Here is a 19,034-nt window from a genome sequence, read left to right as displayed (position 1 = left end):
ACCGCGTCTGCAAGTGCTCGAGCCGCACAGACCACGACACAGGTCAGGCCAGGGAGGAGACGGCCGGCTGCCGGGGCCAGCGCCTCAGAAGGAAAGTCAGGTGGTGGTCTCACCCAGACGGCAGGGCAGAGCTTGGTCCCAGCACCTGCTCCCGGCCCCGCCTGTCTCTGTCCCAAGGCCCCTCCCATGCAGCCCATGAGCACCCCCAGGCGTTGGGGTAGACAGCTGTTCCCCAGCAGCTCCAGCCAGGGTCCTGGCAGGAATCTCGTCAGCCATGCTGGCGCCAGATGACCCCCACCCCACCACTAATCACAGTGGCCCAGGGACAGGCTGTTCTGACTGGCTGGGGCTGGGCTGTGTGCCCATCCTGTTACTGGGAGCAGAGGGTGAGAGGGGGGCGGTGCCCCTCCAACACAGAGGCCGATTCTCAGAAGAGGGGCGCTGGCAGTCAGAGGGCTGACAGAGAGCCCTGGCGGGCAGGTGGGATGCAGACTGGAGACAGGACTCACAGGGCAGGAGGGCAGGAGGGCAGGAGGGCCGTCGCCCAGGTCTGAGGTTGAATAGCAGTCACGGGCTACACGCGAGTTGAGGCCGGTTGGAACCAGCTCCCCGGCGGCCCAAGAGCTGGGCTGCAGGAGCTGGAAGCAATGGGTAGCCACGATGCTTCCCAGGGGGCAGGAGGCGGAGACAGCACCGCCCTGGGAAGACAGATGGGCAGCTGCTGTGGAACACACCTTAGGGTGGGAGTGAGGGGACCCTTCGCTGTCCAGGCAGCGTTGGAGAGCCGAGGGTGCCAGGGCCGAGTGCACGGGACAGCCGGATTCAACAGCGACTGCTGCTGGAAGGGACGCTCCTGAAGCTCCTCTGCGTCATCCCCTGTGCCTCTGGGGACAGCACTTGGGAGACAGAGCAAAACACTCCCAAGGCTGCCACCACTGGGCGTCACACCTGCCACCTGTGTCTGGCCCCGCCTCCAAGGGCTGCCTCTGTGTGATGGTCAAGGACGCAGAGGCAGAAAGCCATGTGCCTGCTGCCTTCCCTGACGCACACGTGAGCATTCACTACAGCGGAGGAGATGCCACGGGAGCTGGTGCAGATGTCCCCAGCGCATCCCTTCTGCACCCGCAGGAGGACACGTGAGCCGCAGAGCGGGCCCCACCCCACCTCAGGGAGGCTCCCGGCCCTGGGGACCTCAGCCCTAGGTCGGGCCGTCACGGTCTGCCTCTTCCCACTTGCACAGCGAGAGCCCGGGACCCGAGTCAGAACCGCAGGCAGACCCACGCACACTCCTGCACTTCTCCTTCCCAGTCCGCTGGGCGGCCACCCGCTTCCCTTCACACCTCACACACCAGCACGTCACCTAAGGGCCTCTGCAGACCGCTCCTCCCCCGACGGACGGCCGCAGACTTCCCATCACTCCAAGCCCAGCGAGCTCACTGCATTTTACTTTGCTTTATCTTAATGGTTACATAAATCAGTTTGAATATCGTGTCTTCAAAGTCTGGCTTATTCCAGATGGAAACAGATGTTCTGCTTTCTTTTCTTTACTTATTTTTTAAAATTTATTTTTCAGTTACAACTGACATGCCACATTACCTCAGTTTCCAGATGTTCTGCTTTCTTGGTGGCGTCTGTCTCCGTGTGGCGTTCAGGGAACGGAGCCCACGGCAACAGCAGGCTGCTGAGCTCAGCCTCTCTCAGCACTGAGCTCCAGGCCCGCACTGCACCTCACATGTTACATCAACAACCGTTTCCTCCCGGACTTCACGAAGGAAACTGGCCCACAGACAAGGGCCCTGAGATCTGAGAGGCCGAGCACAGCTGCGTGCCCCGAAGACAGCTGTGCAGAGAGTGGGGTGTGCCGCACGGCCTCCCGGTAGCATGCAGACATGCACCCTGCCTCCGGCCCTGAGACCAGCGACAGGGGCCTGTGTACGGGAGGCGTGCGTGCTCTGGAGTCTGCAAACATTTAACGCTAGTGCCCTGGCCGGGCGGCTAAGCCAGCTGCAGCGCTGCCCGTAGCCAGAGGCTGTGGGGCCAATTCCTGCTCAGGGCACACCCTCAGGGGGCGGGTTCGATCCTGGTCAGGCTGCATGTGGCGGGCAACCATTCGATGCTTCTTTCTCATCGTCACCCCCCTTCCTGTCTCTCTAAAATCAATTTTAAAAAAGCAGTTACAAGGATGAACTACAGGTGACGGCAGTTCTCAAGGCGTGCTTCCAGCGTCCCCTGGCAGCTTCTTAGAAATGCATCTTCTCCAGACCCACTGGACCGAAATTCGGGAGGTGGCCCCACCACTTAACAAGCCCTCCAGGCGATTCTGGTGCGTGTTCACCTCAGTGCGCCTCTGCCCCAGGGTGACTGAGAATTAGGAGATTAAAGCAGCCCGACAAGAACCAAACGTTCACACCGTCCGCCCCTCAAGTAGTCGCTGGCCGCTGGCACGTCAGGACGCCTGGCACCGACCTCCCCGCTGGCAAAGGGCAAGGACAGTGCCGGTCACCACTGCAGCCAAAGTGCAGCCCCGCTCTTCCAGAGCCGGCAGGGACGGCCCCGGCCCACTTCTGAAAGGACCACAAAGCCTTCCAGTCGTCGAGACCCAAGCACACGGGCAGCCGCGGGGCAAGCCTGTGCCGGACCTCAGAGAGCTGAACGGGCACGCCGCTGCCCACATCTGTGCACGACTCCCCGCCTGTCACGTGCCGCCTCTGCCGAGGACCGGAACCAGGCGCGTCCAGGGCGCAGGCAGAGAAAACACACGCAACGTGGGGGTGGGGGCTTGAAACCGACACCCCGGGGCCCTGGCGAGGCCAAGTCAACCTGATGAACTGCCTACTCGCCTGCAGACGGGTTTTCCCGATGGCAGACGGTTACCAGGGGGAGTGGGGTGACCACACTGTGAGGCAGAAAAATGCCTAATCCCTGTGTGGTGCGCTTGGAGCTAACACCTCACATGGTATACGACCACCTGCACTTTACAAGTTTCTGTAAAAGACCAGCCTCTGAAGACCCGCCGGTCGGTCTCAGCCTTGGAGGAGAAAGCTGGGGGGCCCTGCAGGAAGGGTCTCCCACGGGCTTCACACTAGCTTTGTCCTCTGACAAACTGAGGTTCGGCCGGCCCTTCACGAGTTTCGGGAGCTTTTTCTACCTGGGCTTCCAAGGCTCCTTTAGCGGAGTTCTTTGGCTCCCTCCTGGCAGCCGCGTGGAAGACACATCTGGTTCCGTCTCTGAGAACTTGCCTCCTCTGTGCTCATGAGTGTGGGTGTGCGTGAGAGCGTGTGTCTGTGTGTGTACACACTCAAGTGTGCGTGTGGGAGTGCATGTTTTATGCCAAATGACAAAACCTTTAAAAATCCTTTACTCTGGAATTCAAATGACCTAAAAACTTTAAAAAAGAGAAACTCATTCTCTGAACACCGTCCTCATTGAGCAGACGACCCGAGAGACCTGCCGTCAGAGGCCTGTCCCTACGGCGTCCTCCCCACACGGGCGACGGGGCCCAGACGGGTCCCTGCCGGCACGCTTGACGTCCTCCTTCTTCCGTCTCACGGTGTGGTTCTCAACTTTGACTTCCCGTTAGAACTTCCCAGAAGGCTTTGGAGAGACGCAGGTCCCGGTTCCATGCAGAGATGCGATCTAATTCGGATGGATCCCGGATGTCAGGGTTGGGAGGCCACCTTCGGGGTCTAGCACACACCCCAGGTTGACAGCCACCGGTCTGCAATGAACCTGTGTGACAGTCACTTAAACAAACGCTTACAATATTTGAATCGTGGCTCGTCTGAATCGGCGACAAATTGAATTACATTTCACAGAGTTGTAATATTAACTGTACTTTACTGAAGTTGACTCATTTGAAAATTGGTTTAAAAATGTCATTTAATCTAAAAACTGAGCGATCCAGGAACATCGTTCAGAGTGCACAGAGGCACTGCATGAAAGCATGTGGCTGTCACCAAGGCCAGCGGGTGTCCCCACGCCAAAGCGCCACACACCGACGACACCAACGGGCGTGATGCCTAGGCGGCACTTCACAGCTCTGCCGGAACAGTCCTCGGAGTGGCAGCGTTTCATTTGCAAACCCCTCCCATCAGATAATCCAGGACCAAAGCGCCTGCACCCGGGTGACGTCCATTTAACGTAGCTGGCACCTGCCAGCTGGTCCTGACTCCGCCCCGGCTTGCTCCTTCTTCCAACAGCAGGAGGGGAGCGCCCGACTCCCTGTCTGGAGGCCTGGAACTCTCCACCCTGACCTCGTGCCTCCGAGGGGCAGGCGTCCACTGTGCTGTCTGCAGTGGGAGGCGCGCGCCAGGCAACCAAACGCCTCCCTCCCCGGATGAAGGCTTTGGCCGGGGCGATTTTGTTTGCTGTAAAATTCCAAGCTGGGCGCTAGAAAGGTCGCCAGACTGCAGCATGTTTGAGGAACCGGCCTCCAGCAATCTGGGGACCTGACGAGCAGGATATTGACTTTCTCTGTGGTCAGACAGACTTCCTGTTGCTTTTATCAAAAGCTCTAACACGTTCCCTTGCAACTCTGTATCGTAGCCTGTAACAAAGCTACATGACCATTGTGGTGGCTTGTAAACAACGGAAGTCTATTGCTCAGGGCCTGGACAGGAAGTGTAGGATCACAGTGCGCGTCCACACAGTGGACTTCCACACGGCCACCGCCTCCTCCCCGAGTCCGCCCTCCCGAGGAGGGCCTGCGCGGCCGCGCACTCACTGCCGGCCTGGGGTGCAGGGGCAGAGGTCTGCAGAGGGCCACCAGGGAGCAGGAGGACAGATGCTCCAAATCACGGGCCCTGGGCTGGGCAGGTGCTGGGGCGGGGGGGGGGGCTCAGGCAGCGCTCCCAGGGGCCAAGGGGGCATCTGAGGGCTCAGGTCCAAGGACTCTGAGAGCCCCCCCGGCACCCGAAGGGGTTGGGAAGGTGCGCCTGTCGTGCTGGCAGGGCCGCACAGCTCTTGTGTCACAGCTCGCTAGCCTGACACAGAGCTTCCGGGTGTGGGCACAGGCGCTGTGAGCAGCAGACAGCTGGCCCCCGGGCTCCTCCACGCCAGCTCTCCCAGCCGGGCCCCCACATGCCGGAACCTGCATCTCCGCACGCACCTCTGGGCCTTGCATCCCGCACAGCCTACTCTGCTCACTGATGGCGCGGTCCCGGTTTCCCAGAGCTGTGCCGACAGCTCCTAACTTGCGGTTTTTACCGTGTCTGGGTCAGACTCGCAGAGTTGCCTCTGTGGGCCGCAGGTCTGGGGTGGGTGGCGTTCTTTCATGAGAATAAATAAATTCTGGTGTCCAGGCGAAGCCCTCAAATGCTGACAGTGTCTCCGAGTGCAAACAGAGTAACATCTGCGGGCCGTGCGTTTGCCAGCGACCTCCGTGCTCAGAGCCTCAGTGTCAGGTGGGACCGGAGCACCGCCTCCTTCGTGTGGCTGCTGTGAGGACGCAAAGCAGGGTGGGGGCCGCCGCAGACCCCCTGCAGGTCTGTGGGGCGGGACAAGCGTGCACGTGGGGCCTCGGTGCCCCGGTTCAGAGCCTCCTCAGAGCAGGCACCGAGACAGGTGGCCGAGCGCAGCCCTGGGCTTCGGTGAGCAGGTGTTTCTGTGGGCAGCAAGGAAGACCCCAGGGAGGGAGGCGGGACCTGAGCCAAGGGGGGAAGGCAGCCCTGGAAAGGTGTGTCCCGGACCAGGGCCGCTGTCGCCCGCAGCTGGGAAGGCCTGCAGCTTCCCGCCCCAGAGGAGGCATCTGGGGTGTCCCACCTCCCCCCTCAGCCATGCCTTGCCCCCCTGCGTCTCTGCCTGCTGCTCTGCCTGCTGCTGCTGCACGCCCCACCTGTTCGCACCCTCTTCTGCTCCCTTCTTCCGTGTCTCACAGTTTCCCGAGGACAGGTCTTCACCCCCTTGGTTAAGTGTATTCCTGGGTGTTTTATTCACTTTGATGCCATTGTAAATAAGATGGTTTTCTCAGTCTCCCCTTCTGACTGTTATTAGTGTATTCCGGAATCACATGACCAGAGCATGTTTAATAAGAATAGAAGGAAAACGAAAGAGTATTTTGGTAATAAAGTCTCCTGGAGTCTGATAACTCGACAGACCCCAGTGAGAAGAGGAAAACAATCCGTTTAAAACAAGAACTGAAAACCGTGTGAGTGGAGTTGCCGAGCACGTGGTTCGTGCTCTCACGCACCAGGAGGTCGCTTTCTCGCACTGCGGTGGCTCTGCTGCTCTGATGCGGCTCAGTGTGTGATGCACGTACTGATAGAGGCCTGGGTCGTTTCCACCTCGGGCCAGCACGGAAAAGGCAAAGTCATGGATTTAGAAAGAGACGAGTGATGGTCTGGAACTGGGGGAGACGCGGGGACTCACTACAAATGGGCAAAAGGGACTTTGGGGTGACCAGAGTGCTCTAACACTAGGGCTGCTGCCCTGCTTGAGCGACAAGGTAAGTTTTCTAAAACTCAGCTAACTGCACACTTCTCTTTTTTTCTTTTTTATTGATTCTAGAGAGAGGGGAAGGGAGTGAGAGAAGCATGGATGAGAGAGAGAAACATCAACAGGTTGCATCTTGCATGCACCCCGACTGCCGAACCCGAAACCCAGGCATGTGCCCCGACTGGCAAACAAACCCACAACCTTTAGGTCTGCAGGACGACGTCCAACCCACAGATCCACCCAGCCACCAGGGCTACGGCATACTCTCAGTGGGTGCATACTAGGGTTATAATTCACAACCCAAAAGCTTAAAAAAAAGGAAAACGGCTCTCGTAGGAACACAAAGTCCCTGCCTTATTGCTAACTGCTCCAAATGTGCCTCAGCCCAGACACGGTTTGTAAGACTGGAAGCTACGCCGGGCCAGCTGCTGACAGAGTCACCCACCAGGGTTAGGAGACCAAGAAGTCACCGCGGAAACCTTGTGAGTTGACTGGCACACGGCGGCGAAGCCGAGAGCTGTCAGGAGAAAGGCACGTTCAGAGGAGGCGGAAGCCCCCCGATGTGCACACTGGAAAATAACGTGAGGCCCCCGTCCTGGAGCGGCACTCGGTGAAGCGCAGAGCCTGCGAACACCACGGCCCGCTTCACAGTCAGACAGTCGGTAACGCTTCCGGGCGGGTGCTATCGTTCGTTCTTTTGTCTCTCTTTTTAACGTTCCGTGAAATACTATAATCTTTGTAAACTGCTCCCCAGGCCTTTCGGGCGGCAGAGTGCCCCACCACTAAGTGCGCCAGGGAGCGTGGAGACTTCAGGCGGCTGGCAGGATGCTCGCTCAGGGAGCTGCATGGGAGGAAGGCACAGCTGTGAGGACTGGGGACTGGGACAGCCAAGGGAGCCAACCCCCACTCCGAACTGTCGAAGGCTGCGAGGGGGTGACGATGGGAGCGAGGGGGGCTCTGCAGTGCAGGGCGAAGCTGGACGTGCAGGGCGCGGTGGAAGTAAGGTACAGTTGTGAGCACGCAGGAAAGGTTGGACTCTTCACTGTTACTTGTTAATCGCCGTACGGGTTTCCACACGGAACAGCTGTGCGCCCACTTTCGCCCGCCCCCCCCCCCCCGGTGTTAATGAACACGTCGCATCCCAACGTCTGTCTTCACAACAGTGTCACTACACGGTAACGCAGGCAGAGGGTCACGTCCGAGCCCTTAGGTCCAGCCTTCCATCCCTCCGCCTCCCAGGCCCCCGTGGAACCAGCCAACAGCCCTCACGCCCACGGAGTGATCGCCTGCTCTCGGTTCCCCGCCAGGGCTGCTGCCCAGGTGCCGCTGCCCCTCCCTGTCCCAGCAGGTGCACAGGATGCCGCTCGAGGTGCGCCCTCAGAGGCGTGCAGGGGAGCGCCCGGGGCAGCAGAGGCAGAGTCCAAGTCCAGGACGTCACCCAACAGGCAGGTGGGGCACCGGGGGCCCCAACGCTGCTGGGGGGCTGCACCGGGACCAACGGGGCTCCCAGACAGGTGGGCCGCACGCTGCAGCCGCCCCGACAAGTGGAGGACCCCCAGCAGCAGTGCAGGAGCTAATTCCGCTCGGCACATCCACACATGTGTGCGTCCACACGCACAGGTGTGTGTACATGCATGCACATGCTCGGACGCCTGCGTCATGTCGGTGGGTTCTATATGCACGCATCAACCACACCTGTGTTTCATACACAGGCATACCACATGCTATGCACACATGTGGGTGTGCTGTATGTGCATGTACCACAGCTTACACACACAGGCACACATGTGTATGCTTTGCCCGCCCCTGGACCCATGCCAGGAAGCAGAAAGCTGACATCAGACCCAGGAAGAGGCGAGCAGTGGCCTCCACAGGGCACAGCACGGGGATGATGGGGCTTCTGCAGGGATGGCTGGGGTCCCACTCAGGGCCCGGGTCCCTTAAAGAGTGTGGTGGCACAGAGGAGTGAACGGCAGCCACCACCTCACGTTCGCGTCTCAACCTGCTCACTCCGCAGAGACCAAGTCTCCTCCCGCTGGGAGGGCGGCGAACCCGAGGGCGGCGAACCCGAGGACGCCCCGCAGCACTCGGTGCTGCAAAGGCAGCTTCGCCCGACCGGACGGGCTCCCTGGACAGCCTCCTCCCTCCTCCTCTGGGCCCCCGGTGAACTGAAGGAATCTGAGCCCAGAATTCAAAAGCAAAGCCATTGTCACCATCGTCACCACCCCAGCTCCCCAGGGGGCCTGCCCTCCACATCGCACAGCGTCTCAGGCGGGGACACGCGGGTCCGACACGGGCCACAGGGAGCTGTGACATCACTCGCAGGTGATGCAATCCCCGTGGGCCGGTCCCCACGGACGACCGGACCTGTGCTGGGGGGAGGCCCACCCTCAGCGAGCAGCAGCCCCTTCCCATCGGGCTCACCTGGGGGCATTCGCAGGCCGCGACACACACCGGAGGCGGGCCGCTTCCACAGCCACATGGGAGCGTGCAAAGGGCACTCACCTGCTCTCCTGGCCTGCGGACTTCCTGTGACAGACGACAACAGCGGGGGCAGACTTGCTGGTGCGGCCCGGGCTCTCCCGGACCTCCCAGACGGAAGGGCTGCTGGCTCGGACCCCGACGACTCGCACACCCTTCTTCACGGTCGCCCTGCGGGAGACAGGAAGTACTCAGCCATGCCCGCTCCGCCAGGCCCCGGGCGGGGGTCAGGATGGTGGCACAGGGCTTGACCAGCCCGGGCAGTCACCTTCCGCCGCCTGTCCTGCTCCCCCTGTGGTCCCTGAGTTGATGGAGCTACAGGCGGCACACTGACCGTTGCGAGTGGCAACACCGCGAAGAGAGAGGTGGCGCATCTTGAAAGGCTTCCGTTTTTGAAGAGTGAACACCGGACCAGCCCCAGACTGTGAGAACCGGAAAGGCGGACGAACAGAAACATCGCCTGGTCACCAACTGCCGCCCTCTGCCCGGCCCTTTGGGACACATCCTCTGCGCTGTCTCCCCCCATAAACAACATCCCCCGGTCACAGGAGGCCACAGCCCTGGCAGGGGCAGGGGAGGGATGGCCGGGAGACACGGGGCGCTGGAGGGCAGACCCGTCTGACTCCTGTCCTCACCACACTGGCATCACCCTCACAGCCAAGGGTCAGGGGACAGAGCCTCGTCCCACTGGACCCCCCACGCCCCGCGAGCTCAGGAGCACGTGCCTTTTCGTGCCGCAGCTCACAAGCAGGCGACCCGGATTGGACACCGGTGCTTCCCCCGACGTCGCACCCAGCTTTCTGGAGGCGAAGCCACTTGGTTCGATGCCACTGCCACTCTGCTACGCCAGGCTGCTGACCAGGACGCGTCCTGAGATCCCGCAGCCACTCCGACCTTACCCAGAGGCCCATCTACCACCACAAGGGGGCCGCCCACCGCAGTCTTCCTTCACCCATGCAGGAAGGTGACGGCCCTCGGCTTTTCCTCCAAGGTCAGTGACGTCACTCCTTGCTGGGAAGCTGGAGGGGTAGCAAAGGGACACAGCAGAACGGGCCTTCGTCCCAGGCGGGTGGTGCGCACACGCGCAGGGGCCAAGCATTTTTCTGTCGCACGAACCCCACCCAGGGACACGCTTCAGCACTCCGCCCCGATGCAGGCGCAGGCAAGTGCCACCTTCACCCTTGGAGTGACGACACGCGTGCAGCAAACACGCACAGAACTCTCAGTGGAGGGACGGATGGCGGAGAGCCACGCTGAGGACACCCACACTTCCTGTCCCACGTACAGGTATTGCTCCGTCCCAAACCCTGTGACCGTGAGCCGGCAGGGGGGCCTCCACTGGGGCTTCGGCTCCGCCACTCAGCGCTCACACCTTCGTGCGTGGTCTAGAGGAACGGCTGAGACACGCTTGCTTCCCTGCGTGAAAACGGGAACCAAGGTGCTCGCGTCTCCAGGGAGGCCTTTGCGGGGCGGGCTGTTAGTGTTTCATTGCCACTTTCATTGAAAAACGAGGGCAGCAGGCACGCGGTGGATGCCACAAAGGGAGAAGAAGTGACGCCTCTCCTGCGCACACTCTCTCCCAGACGCTCCCGCTTCAGGCACACAGCCTGGGCCGCCAGCACCACAGGCCCGCAGCTCAGAGCTGTGCCGACCGCAGCCCGGTGCGCGGGCTCTCAGAGGGCGGGCCTATCTGGTGCGCACGTCTCCGCCTCCCCTGAGGGGTCCTCGATTCCCCACTGGGTCCAGGCAGCAGAGAGGGAAGAAAAGGTGCCACCTGTCTCGGCCGCCACTCCTGCCGACACCTGGCCACTTGGCACCTGGATCAGCACTGGGCTGGGAGGTCAAGACAGCCCCTTAGCCAGGACCCTAACACGCCCCTCTTGAGCACGGCCATGGAGCGGGCTCGCCTGCCAGACGCTTTACCGAGACGTGGAGGGCGGTCCTATCGGTGGTGGGGGCTGCAGGGAAGACCTCAGATGCTGCTGTAACGGGCAGCCCTCCTTCTACGTGGTGAAAAGAAGTAATTTTCCAACTTCGCGTGGATTTTTCCTTACTTCTGATTGGCCACGAGCCTCGTCGCCTTGCTTGCATATGCCCTGGAAAGGCAGCCGCCACCAGGGAGCCCCGGGCACGGGAACCTCTGTGGACGGGACAGAGACAGGTCAGGCAGCGCATGTGCGCTCCCTCGGCGGCACGGCCAGTTTCCAGAGGGGAACAGCTGCAGCGCGCGGGGCTGCCCCGTCAGACAGGACAGGCGTGGGGCACACCTGTCATCGCAGAAAGCGCCACGGGCTGGCGACGCTCTAGAATAATTTGTACGGGCCTGTGCATCCCCGGGCGCATTTTAAAGGTGACATTTAAAACTTTCCCTCCTAAGCTGCAAAGGTTGAAATTCTCAGCATACTGTAACTATTGACATTTCAAAATTAAACTGTTATATCATTCTCCTAAAAGTATTCACCAGAATCTAAATACCATGGCGGATTTGCTACTCTCCATTATTCGTCTTAAGAAAACACACAGACAACCTTTTCTGTACCAGACTCGAATTTTATATTGATTTTTTCACTGTTAGCTTGCAAATCCATTTTCTTTCACAGAGTTTCACCCTTATGTGTTCCATTTTTGTGTCTGAAAGTCTCTTACAGATCATTCCGTCATACTTTTCTGCAGCAAAAAACAGCAAAAATACACTCCTGAGCCCAAATCTCACTTTCCTTCGTGTCCGTAAGTCGCTACGTGCGATTTTCACATTCCCGACTGGCCTCGTGACCAGTGCACCAGCACGCACACCCGCGAAAGCCAGTGGGCACGCGCGCGGAAACCCTTCACAGAGCGACTGGCCAGCCCGGAGCCGGGCAAGGTGCCCAGGAGGGCTTTGCTCAGGGGCGTGAACGGGGTCACACGGTCAGGAGGGGCCTTCCTACACGAAAGCGCCCAGCAAGCCTGCTTCTTCCTGCCCTCATGGAGCAGACTGGCAGGGCTCGGCCTGGGCCCCACGTGCAGGGCCAGGGACTTGGACGGACGCAGCCCACGTCACCGTGGGGCCTGCTTCAGACTCTCCAACCCAAGGAGACGGAGCAGGACATGTCCCTGAGAGCCTGTGACGTGCTTCCTCATGGAAGTGACAGGCATCACGTGGGCCAAACATGCCATGTGGCCACAGCTGACTTCATGGGACCAGGGATGTGACCCTCCTTAGGCTCCCATCTGGACGGAGAAAATGAGGCAGGTCTAGAAGGTGCCGCGTGGCAAGTATTTAGGATGAGGCGTCAGAAACCACTGTGGACCTGGGGGACGAGGGAGGCCCCCAGCTGCTCGCCCGCCTGCCCCACCAGCGTGGCTGAGATGCAACATGGATTCCACAAGCGCTGCAGGTCTCCCGCAAACCCTGACTCGGGGCTGTGGTTCCCAGCCCCCAAGACCAAAACCGGGGGTCACTGTGCACCCCACGAAAGCAGGCCAGAGTCAAATCGGGGCTTGCCTCTGGGTGCCCCGCCCAACCGACAGCTCCAGACGCCGGGCGAGCCCCACTCCGACTGGGACGCTAGAAATGTCAGTCTTGGGAGGCCTGCGCGCTGAATTCAGTCGTCGCACAGCAGGAAACCAGGATGCGGCTCGTGAACGGTCCGCCCGGCAGAGTCAGAGCTGGACTGTTCAGGGACCCTGCACTCGCAGTGAAGGACGGTGACAAGCGTCTGTGTCCGTTAACTCAGAGCAGAAGTGGCTCTCTCTCCACGGACAGAAACGCCACTTCACGTTGAAAACCACACGCAGACACGTGCCCTGAGAACTGTTCTGCAGGGAAACGCGGAAACTGTGGGTAGATACACTACGTATTCGCCAATTAATCACAGAATTTACAGATGACTTAGGCCTCCACCAACCAAGGACTTTCCCAGACTCCCAAGTGCCTCCCTCAAAGGTGCGTGCTTCTGAGTGTGTGCGGTCGGTCAGAGAGGGTCGACTGCGTGGCCAGCTCCAGGCCACGCTGGGGTCTCCAATCGACCGTTTGCCAGTCGGCATGGAGCTTACTGACTCTTCGTAGTAAAACAGGGCAGATCGGTCAGGGTCTGCTCTCACCGAGGAGAATGCTGCGGCCAGCTCACCCAGGTGGACGGGCCCTCCCTGCTGGCAGGCGGCCCTGCCACCCGCCCGGCCACCAGACACACTGCTCGCAGGCAGACCGCTGAACGACAGAGAACAGTGGAGGGGCAGGGCCATGGGCAGCCTCTGAGCCCTCACAGCTCCTGGGGCCTCGGGGACATGGAACCCCCCACTCCCCACAGGAGGAGCACTGCCCCCCAGCTCAGGGGCTGGCGCTCACCAGCGCTTCACCCCCCCCACCACCACGTCCTCGCACTCAGGCTCCTCCCTCGGGAGAGGGTGACACTTGCTCAGTCCAGCTCCCAGCTGTCTCCAGGCCCCACAAGGCCTCTGAGTGCAAGAGGACGCCGCAGCTGACCCCTGTGCTTCCTGACCCTTCCCCTTTGCCCCCAGCCCCTCCCATCCACAACCCCCAGTGAAACCACGGAGCAGCACATGTCTTTCTACCTTTCGCAGTGACAGCAGGCTCGCGGCCCTTCCTCCCCACGTGGACTCGCACGGCTATCGGGGGTCACCCGCCGAGCGGCCCCCACGCCAGCTGCTTTCTCGTGGGCATCATTTTCTCTTCAAAGAGTGACGAGCACACGACGTGACTGGGTGTGCGCACGGGACCGACACCTCCTCGGCACTGAATGCGGGGAGCGTGCCCCTCCGACGAAAACCACTGCCGGACCTGTGACCGAGGACCCAACCACAGTTCTCAAGCAGAAGCCAGAGCCTGGGGCCTGGAGCAGCCGTGCCGACGGCGAAGGCTTCCAGCGTGCACAGTGCACAGGCCTCTCCCAGTGTGACGGGCACGATGTTCCCAGCAAAACGGGGACTCTGGTATTTTACGATGGCCTGGGCCGACCTTCGGAAGTCTGGCGTAATCGCCCGTGGACGTTTCCCAAACGATGGGGCGCGAGGACACCGCAGCCACCTCGGCCACGCGAAGTGCAGTGCTGGCCCCGCTCAGAGAGGCCGCCAGGGTGGCCCGCAGCGACTTCGAGGAAGCCACATGACCGCTTCTGGGGCAGCGTGAGCGCACGCTCAGACACAGAGACACACAGGCACACGCGCAGTGGCCTGCAAAGACTACGGAAGTGTCGTCTCGTCCCACTGCGCGCACACTCGAGAGGTCAGACAGTGTCCCTGCACGCCCCCGAAGACGCCGGCCACAGACTGCGTGCAGAAGCAGGTGTGGAAGCCCAGCTGCCGTCGGGGAAGGCAGGCAAGTTTTAAGATTGGCAAAATAGTGCTGCTTTCCCTGCTAACTGCATTTCGTTTTGGAACACGTAGTTGTTTTTCATAAAAAATCTATCTTATGGTAACATGCGGTGGGTTTACCATGGTTCTTTAAAACAGATTCACAAACATACACTTAAAAGCCCTCGGTCTTAGTCTCTACCACAGCAGACGTCGATAGGTATAACCTGAATAAACAAGTGTTTTTGGAGTCCTCAATAATTTTTAGGAGTGAAAAAAGAGCGAGAGACCAAACGGCGGAGAGCCGCCAGTTTCCGCCACCCGCACGTCCCAGCGTCTGTCCGCCGCGGTGGCTCGGGCACGGGCCTGTGACCAGAAGAGAATGACCAGCAGAGAATGACCAGCCACTAAGGGGGTGCCCTGCAGCACCCTGAAGAGAAGAGCTGCTCGCCTGCTGGGCCTCCAGGAGACGGTGCTGCGGAACAGGAAGGGGCCGTAACCTGCCACCTGCTGGCGCCCCGCAGCACCTGAGGGTGGGGCCACTGACACCGCAGGCCCTGCGCCCAGGGACGTGGGTGAGAGGGTGCCTCCAGCCTCACTGCAGCCGCCGGGACGCAGCTGAGCTTCACCCGGGGGATGTGGCAGAAGCCACAAAAGGCACGTCTAGCTGAGCACTGAGTCCGGGCCTCTGACTGCCCAGGCCGCGCTGTCCCGTGGTGTCCACCTGCAAGGCCACGTGGCCCGGTGGCACCCCTTCCCGAGGGACGAGGGCCCCACAGAATAGTGAGGTAATGCTGCCCAATTTATTTCCAAAAATCAGTGACTAGAATCTCGTAAAATACGTTTTGGGCCGTGAGGTGCTAAAAAGGTGCTTACAAATCATGCACAACCCGTCTTCAGTGACGCACACCCAGCATGTACACACAGCCCGCCGTCCCCCTGGCAGTTCGGGCTCAGTCAAGATCTGCTCGCTCTGCCGAGCTGCGGTCATCTCCGCTCTGGCCCCAGGGCATGCTGGAGGGGTGGGGAGGGACAGAGCTTTCGGCACTGAGCTGAAGGTCGGGGCCTCCCCTCTCCCGACACCCCCCAGTGACCCTCCCACGTGCTGCCTCCGGTTTCTGTGATTTTTCCTCCCAACAAGCAGTGTCTACGGTTTCCTGTAGGTGCCACTCGCCGCTGTTTCAAGGACAACTAGAAAGGGGCCAATGGTCCACATTTTGGGGACACGGCCAGGTGGGCCCCGAGCATCTGCGAGACACAGAAGGAAAGGGAGCACTGTCCGCCCTGGTCCTTCTGTCTGTCCGCCTCTCGTGTGCACAGACAGCCATCGCTGCCACGAGCCTGGCGGTGTGGGAGCGGGGACTGCGCCAGCTCGGAGTCTCCGGTGCTGCGGCTGAAGTGGGACCTCGGATTTTGTGGGCCTGGGGCAGGGCCTGAAACACGGAATCCCTAATGCACGAACGGGCCCACAGTTCTGTGAACGCTTGGCCAGGCGAGCGGGTAAGCCCCGCACTTCTGAATCCGCGCAAACGCTGGGCCGTCCCGAGGGGCACCAGCTCACTCTGGCTTCTGTCCGAAGCCTGGCATCCCGCCGCTCTGGGCAGCTCCGCCGACAACACGCCCTCCTCCTGCATCAGTGGCTCTGCGTCCTAGCCCAGTGTGAAGGCTCTGCTGCCCCTCCCCTGTGCCCCCAGGTCAGTAAAGCACCCCAGCAACTCAGCCTCCCGTGCCCCTTTCTCCAGGAGCCAGGCTGCTTCCTGACAGCGCGGGTCCTGTGGAAGGGCTCGGAGACGCCATCATCCCGCTACCTGGGGGGCACACCACACAGCTGCGGCCCATCGGAGCCTGTCTGGCACCAAGTAGAGTCTCAAACTGATCGGTGCGGGTCCCCCGGTTACCAGCAGGTGAGGAACAGACGGTGCTGGCAGGAAACACCCCTGGAAGGCCGCTGTTTGTCCGTGAGGGAATCGAACATGTGTGCCCAGGGCTCTTCTTTCTGACCTCCCACGAACGCTTGCCCCCTCTCCCTCTGGCCTTTGTTAGGTTAACATGCCCAAACAGTGAGAATCAAACTCCATAAAGTTTCTGTGGCTTTAGCGGTGAGTGAGGTTGAGACGGGCTTACCAAATTCAGAACACGCATGCACCCGTGTCTCCGCCCACAAGAAGCACACGGGCCCGGACCCGGTGTCCCGCTGAGGCTCACTCATGAGTGTGGTGCCCGTCAGCGACGAGGCCCGCTGCGCCCCGCCCCGGACTCCGTGGAAACTAAGTGCCCCTGCCGATAAAGGATGTGTCACCTAATCAAATAGGGGGACGCTCAGCCAATCTCCCCAGTTTAGCTGATTTCCCACGTGTTCCCGTTCCTGAGGGCTCATTTGTCTTGGGTTGCCCACCACTCATTCGGTTTTTTCACTTCAGCCAAAGTGCCTTCATTTAAACTCAATTAACTTCTGAAAGGAAAGGTGTCACCTTCATCCCATTGCTGAACTTAACTGTCTTAATGCCCCCATTAGAATTCCTGCCTTGGGTGTTTTAAGTATGAGGATCCTCTGACATCTGGATTAAAGGGCTCAATTAGTAGGTGTTAAAGAAACTCGTTAACAACTTCCTTTGACACAAACTGCAGCTCAGTCATCATTTCCTTCTAACTTAAAACGGTAAGGAATTCTTTAAAGGGACACCCCGTTTTACAATTGAGTGCACGGTCTCGGGAGGGGCATTAGAGTGAGTTGTGTTCTATCACCGCACCCCAAAATAGCCCGGCTGCCACCCCAGGTCCGCAGTATTTCTGGTCTTACAAAGTGACGTCTGCTTTCGTCCCCAAACCCGCTCCCCTACGAAAGCCGTCTCTGCCGGGGCCCTCTTCGGTCTCTTTCAGTCTCACCACAGCCCCGGGGACAAATGCTGGCCACGCAGCCTGAGGCCTACCCAGCCCCCGGCCACCTGCCCCGCTGACGGGACCCAGGACCGTTATTGCGGCAGCTCTGCCCACTCTCTCGTGCCTGCGCCTCGAGTCTGTTCCGCACACCCAAGCTCCCGCCCTCCTGAACTGCACAGGTATGTCACCACACAGTCCAAGGCACCAGCGGCCTCCAGGGTGCCCAGCTTTCCACTCCAGGCCGGGGCTTTCGCTGGCTCGTCCCACGGTGACGCCCCTCCTGCCCAGCCGCCTCTGCGCCGAGTTGTCTGTGAGTAGTGGCCGTGTTCAGCGTGGTCTGCGACACAGGAAGGCTATGACCTCTGGGCACAGAACACACGTCCAGCTGCCTGTGGCCCAGGGCTCAGGGCAGCGGGTCCGACGGGGCAGGCAGAAATGCGTGTTTCAGTGGGGAGGGCTGGCGCTCGGCTGCAGGTGACAGGCTCTCACAGTGGGTTAGCGAAAACGCGATCTGTTCTCCCACAGGGGCAGCTGCCGAGGCGGGGCTAGAGCTGTGGACTGAGGACGGAGCGAGGACCCAGGCCCCCCGCTTCCTGCTCTCCCACTGAGAGCGTCCCTGCCAGTGTCCCGGCCTCATGTGCAGGCTCCACGCCCAGTCCTCCTGACCCACTTTCCAGGAGGGAGAGGGCTCGAGGCCGAAGGCGCCTCGGAGCCACACCAGCCCTTTCCCTGAAGACAGGCCCTTCCTGAACACTCCCACTCAGGTCCCTGCAGATGCAGCGGCTCATACCGCCTACATCGCAACAGCTCTGACCGCAAAGCGCCCTGAAGTCCAGGTGCAAACTGGGCACGTCGCCCCTGAATGAATTCGGAGCTCCGCGAGCACACCCCAGGGGTGGGTGTTGGCCGGGCAACTGGCAGCTCCTGGCTGCCCGGCCGAGGATGGCTTCTCAAACTTGACAGGAAAGCCACCCCCCGGCACAGCTGCAACTGCCCACGTGCCGGCAACCAAAGGGAGAGGACGCCACCCTCCCCGTGGGATGCGGGTCACCGCCGTCCCTTCTGGCTTCCCTCCCCATGGGGACAGATCACACGGGAACAAGAGACTTTGACAATGACCCAAACCAGGAAAGCCGCCCTCTGGGGCCCCTTTCCCCCGGCCACTGAGACATCGAAGGCAGGGAGGGGAACGACGCAGCCCCAGCTCTCGTACCTACGGGCAGGGGCCTATGACAGGATGTCGCTGTCACTGGGCTTTTCTGGTTTTGAGGCACAAAGACTAGGAAGAAGTTTGCCACCTGAAGGGAACAAGCCTTGATGAGCTGTCCCCAGGACACACTGGGGCGACCCTGGGGACACCACACCCGTGCCTAGAGTGCCACCTGGCCTCTGTGCCTCGTGGCTCAGGCCAGCGGCCCCTGGAGGAGGACGGACGCACCCTTCAGGGGCTCTACAAAGGGAACCGGCTGGGGCTGGAACTGGGGATGGTGGGGAAAGAAGGGAACACACTCACCGAGCAAGCCCAAGCCCCTCTGAGCTGCTTCAGCCCCTCGGTGTCCGGTGCTGCTGGCCAGCGGACACGCCCTGAGATCAGAGCAGCAGGGGCGCATCACCCAGGGCAGACCTGACACCCGTGCAGCATGGGGTCACCAGGGCCGCGAGCCCCTCTGGTGTGGGGTGCCACTCTGTGTGACGGCCTCATCTTTGCCATCACAGGGCACAGACGCTGTCCCTGCCCCTCTGTGGTCGAGGACCCGACAGTCAGAGGACCAGGACACCTAGGCTGTCAACTGCAGCCCATGTCCCCGTCTCTACACGTCAGCACTCGCCGTCCTCGAGACTCTGCAGCCCGAGGTCACAAAGCAGGCCTGGGGCAGGCTCAGGACATGACCCTCCTCTGAACTTCCAGGGACATCTCCGGCTGGGAGGCTGGGCCCCTCAGGTGTGGG

General features: G+C 60.8%; 1 protein-coding gene across 1 annotated transcript in view; it reads right to left on the bottom strand.

Annotated features, from left to right (window-relative positions):
* Positions 1-19,034, bottom strand: part of TMEM132D (transmembrane protein 132D) — a 138,493-nt gene that overhangs the window by 40,240 nt on the left and 79,219 nt on the right. Inside the window, exon 3 of the mRNA XM_053928128.1 lies at positions 8,938-9,084. Coding sequence (XP_053784103.1) covers positions 8,938-9,084 — 147 coding nt within the window. The remainder of the gene's footprint in view (positions 1-8,937; positions 9,085-19,034) is intronic.

The sequence above is a fragment of the Desmodus rotundus genome, chromosome 7 (assembly GCF_022682495.2).
Source record: "Desmodus rotundus isolate HL8 chromosome 7, HLdesRot8A.1, whole genome shotgun sequence".
Classification (NCBI taxonomy): Eukaryota; Metazoa; Chordata; class Mammalia; order Chiroptera; family Phyllostomidae; genus Desmodus; species Desmodus rotundus.
Note: the sequence above shows the minus strand (reverse complement) of the source record. Positions and strands in the feature narration are given on the sequence as shown.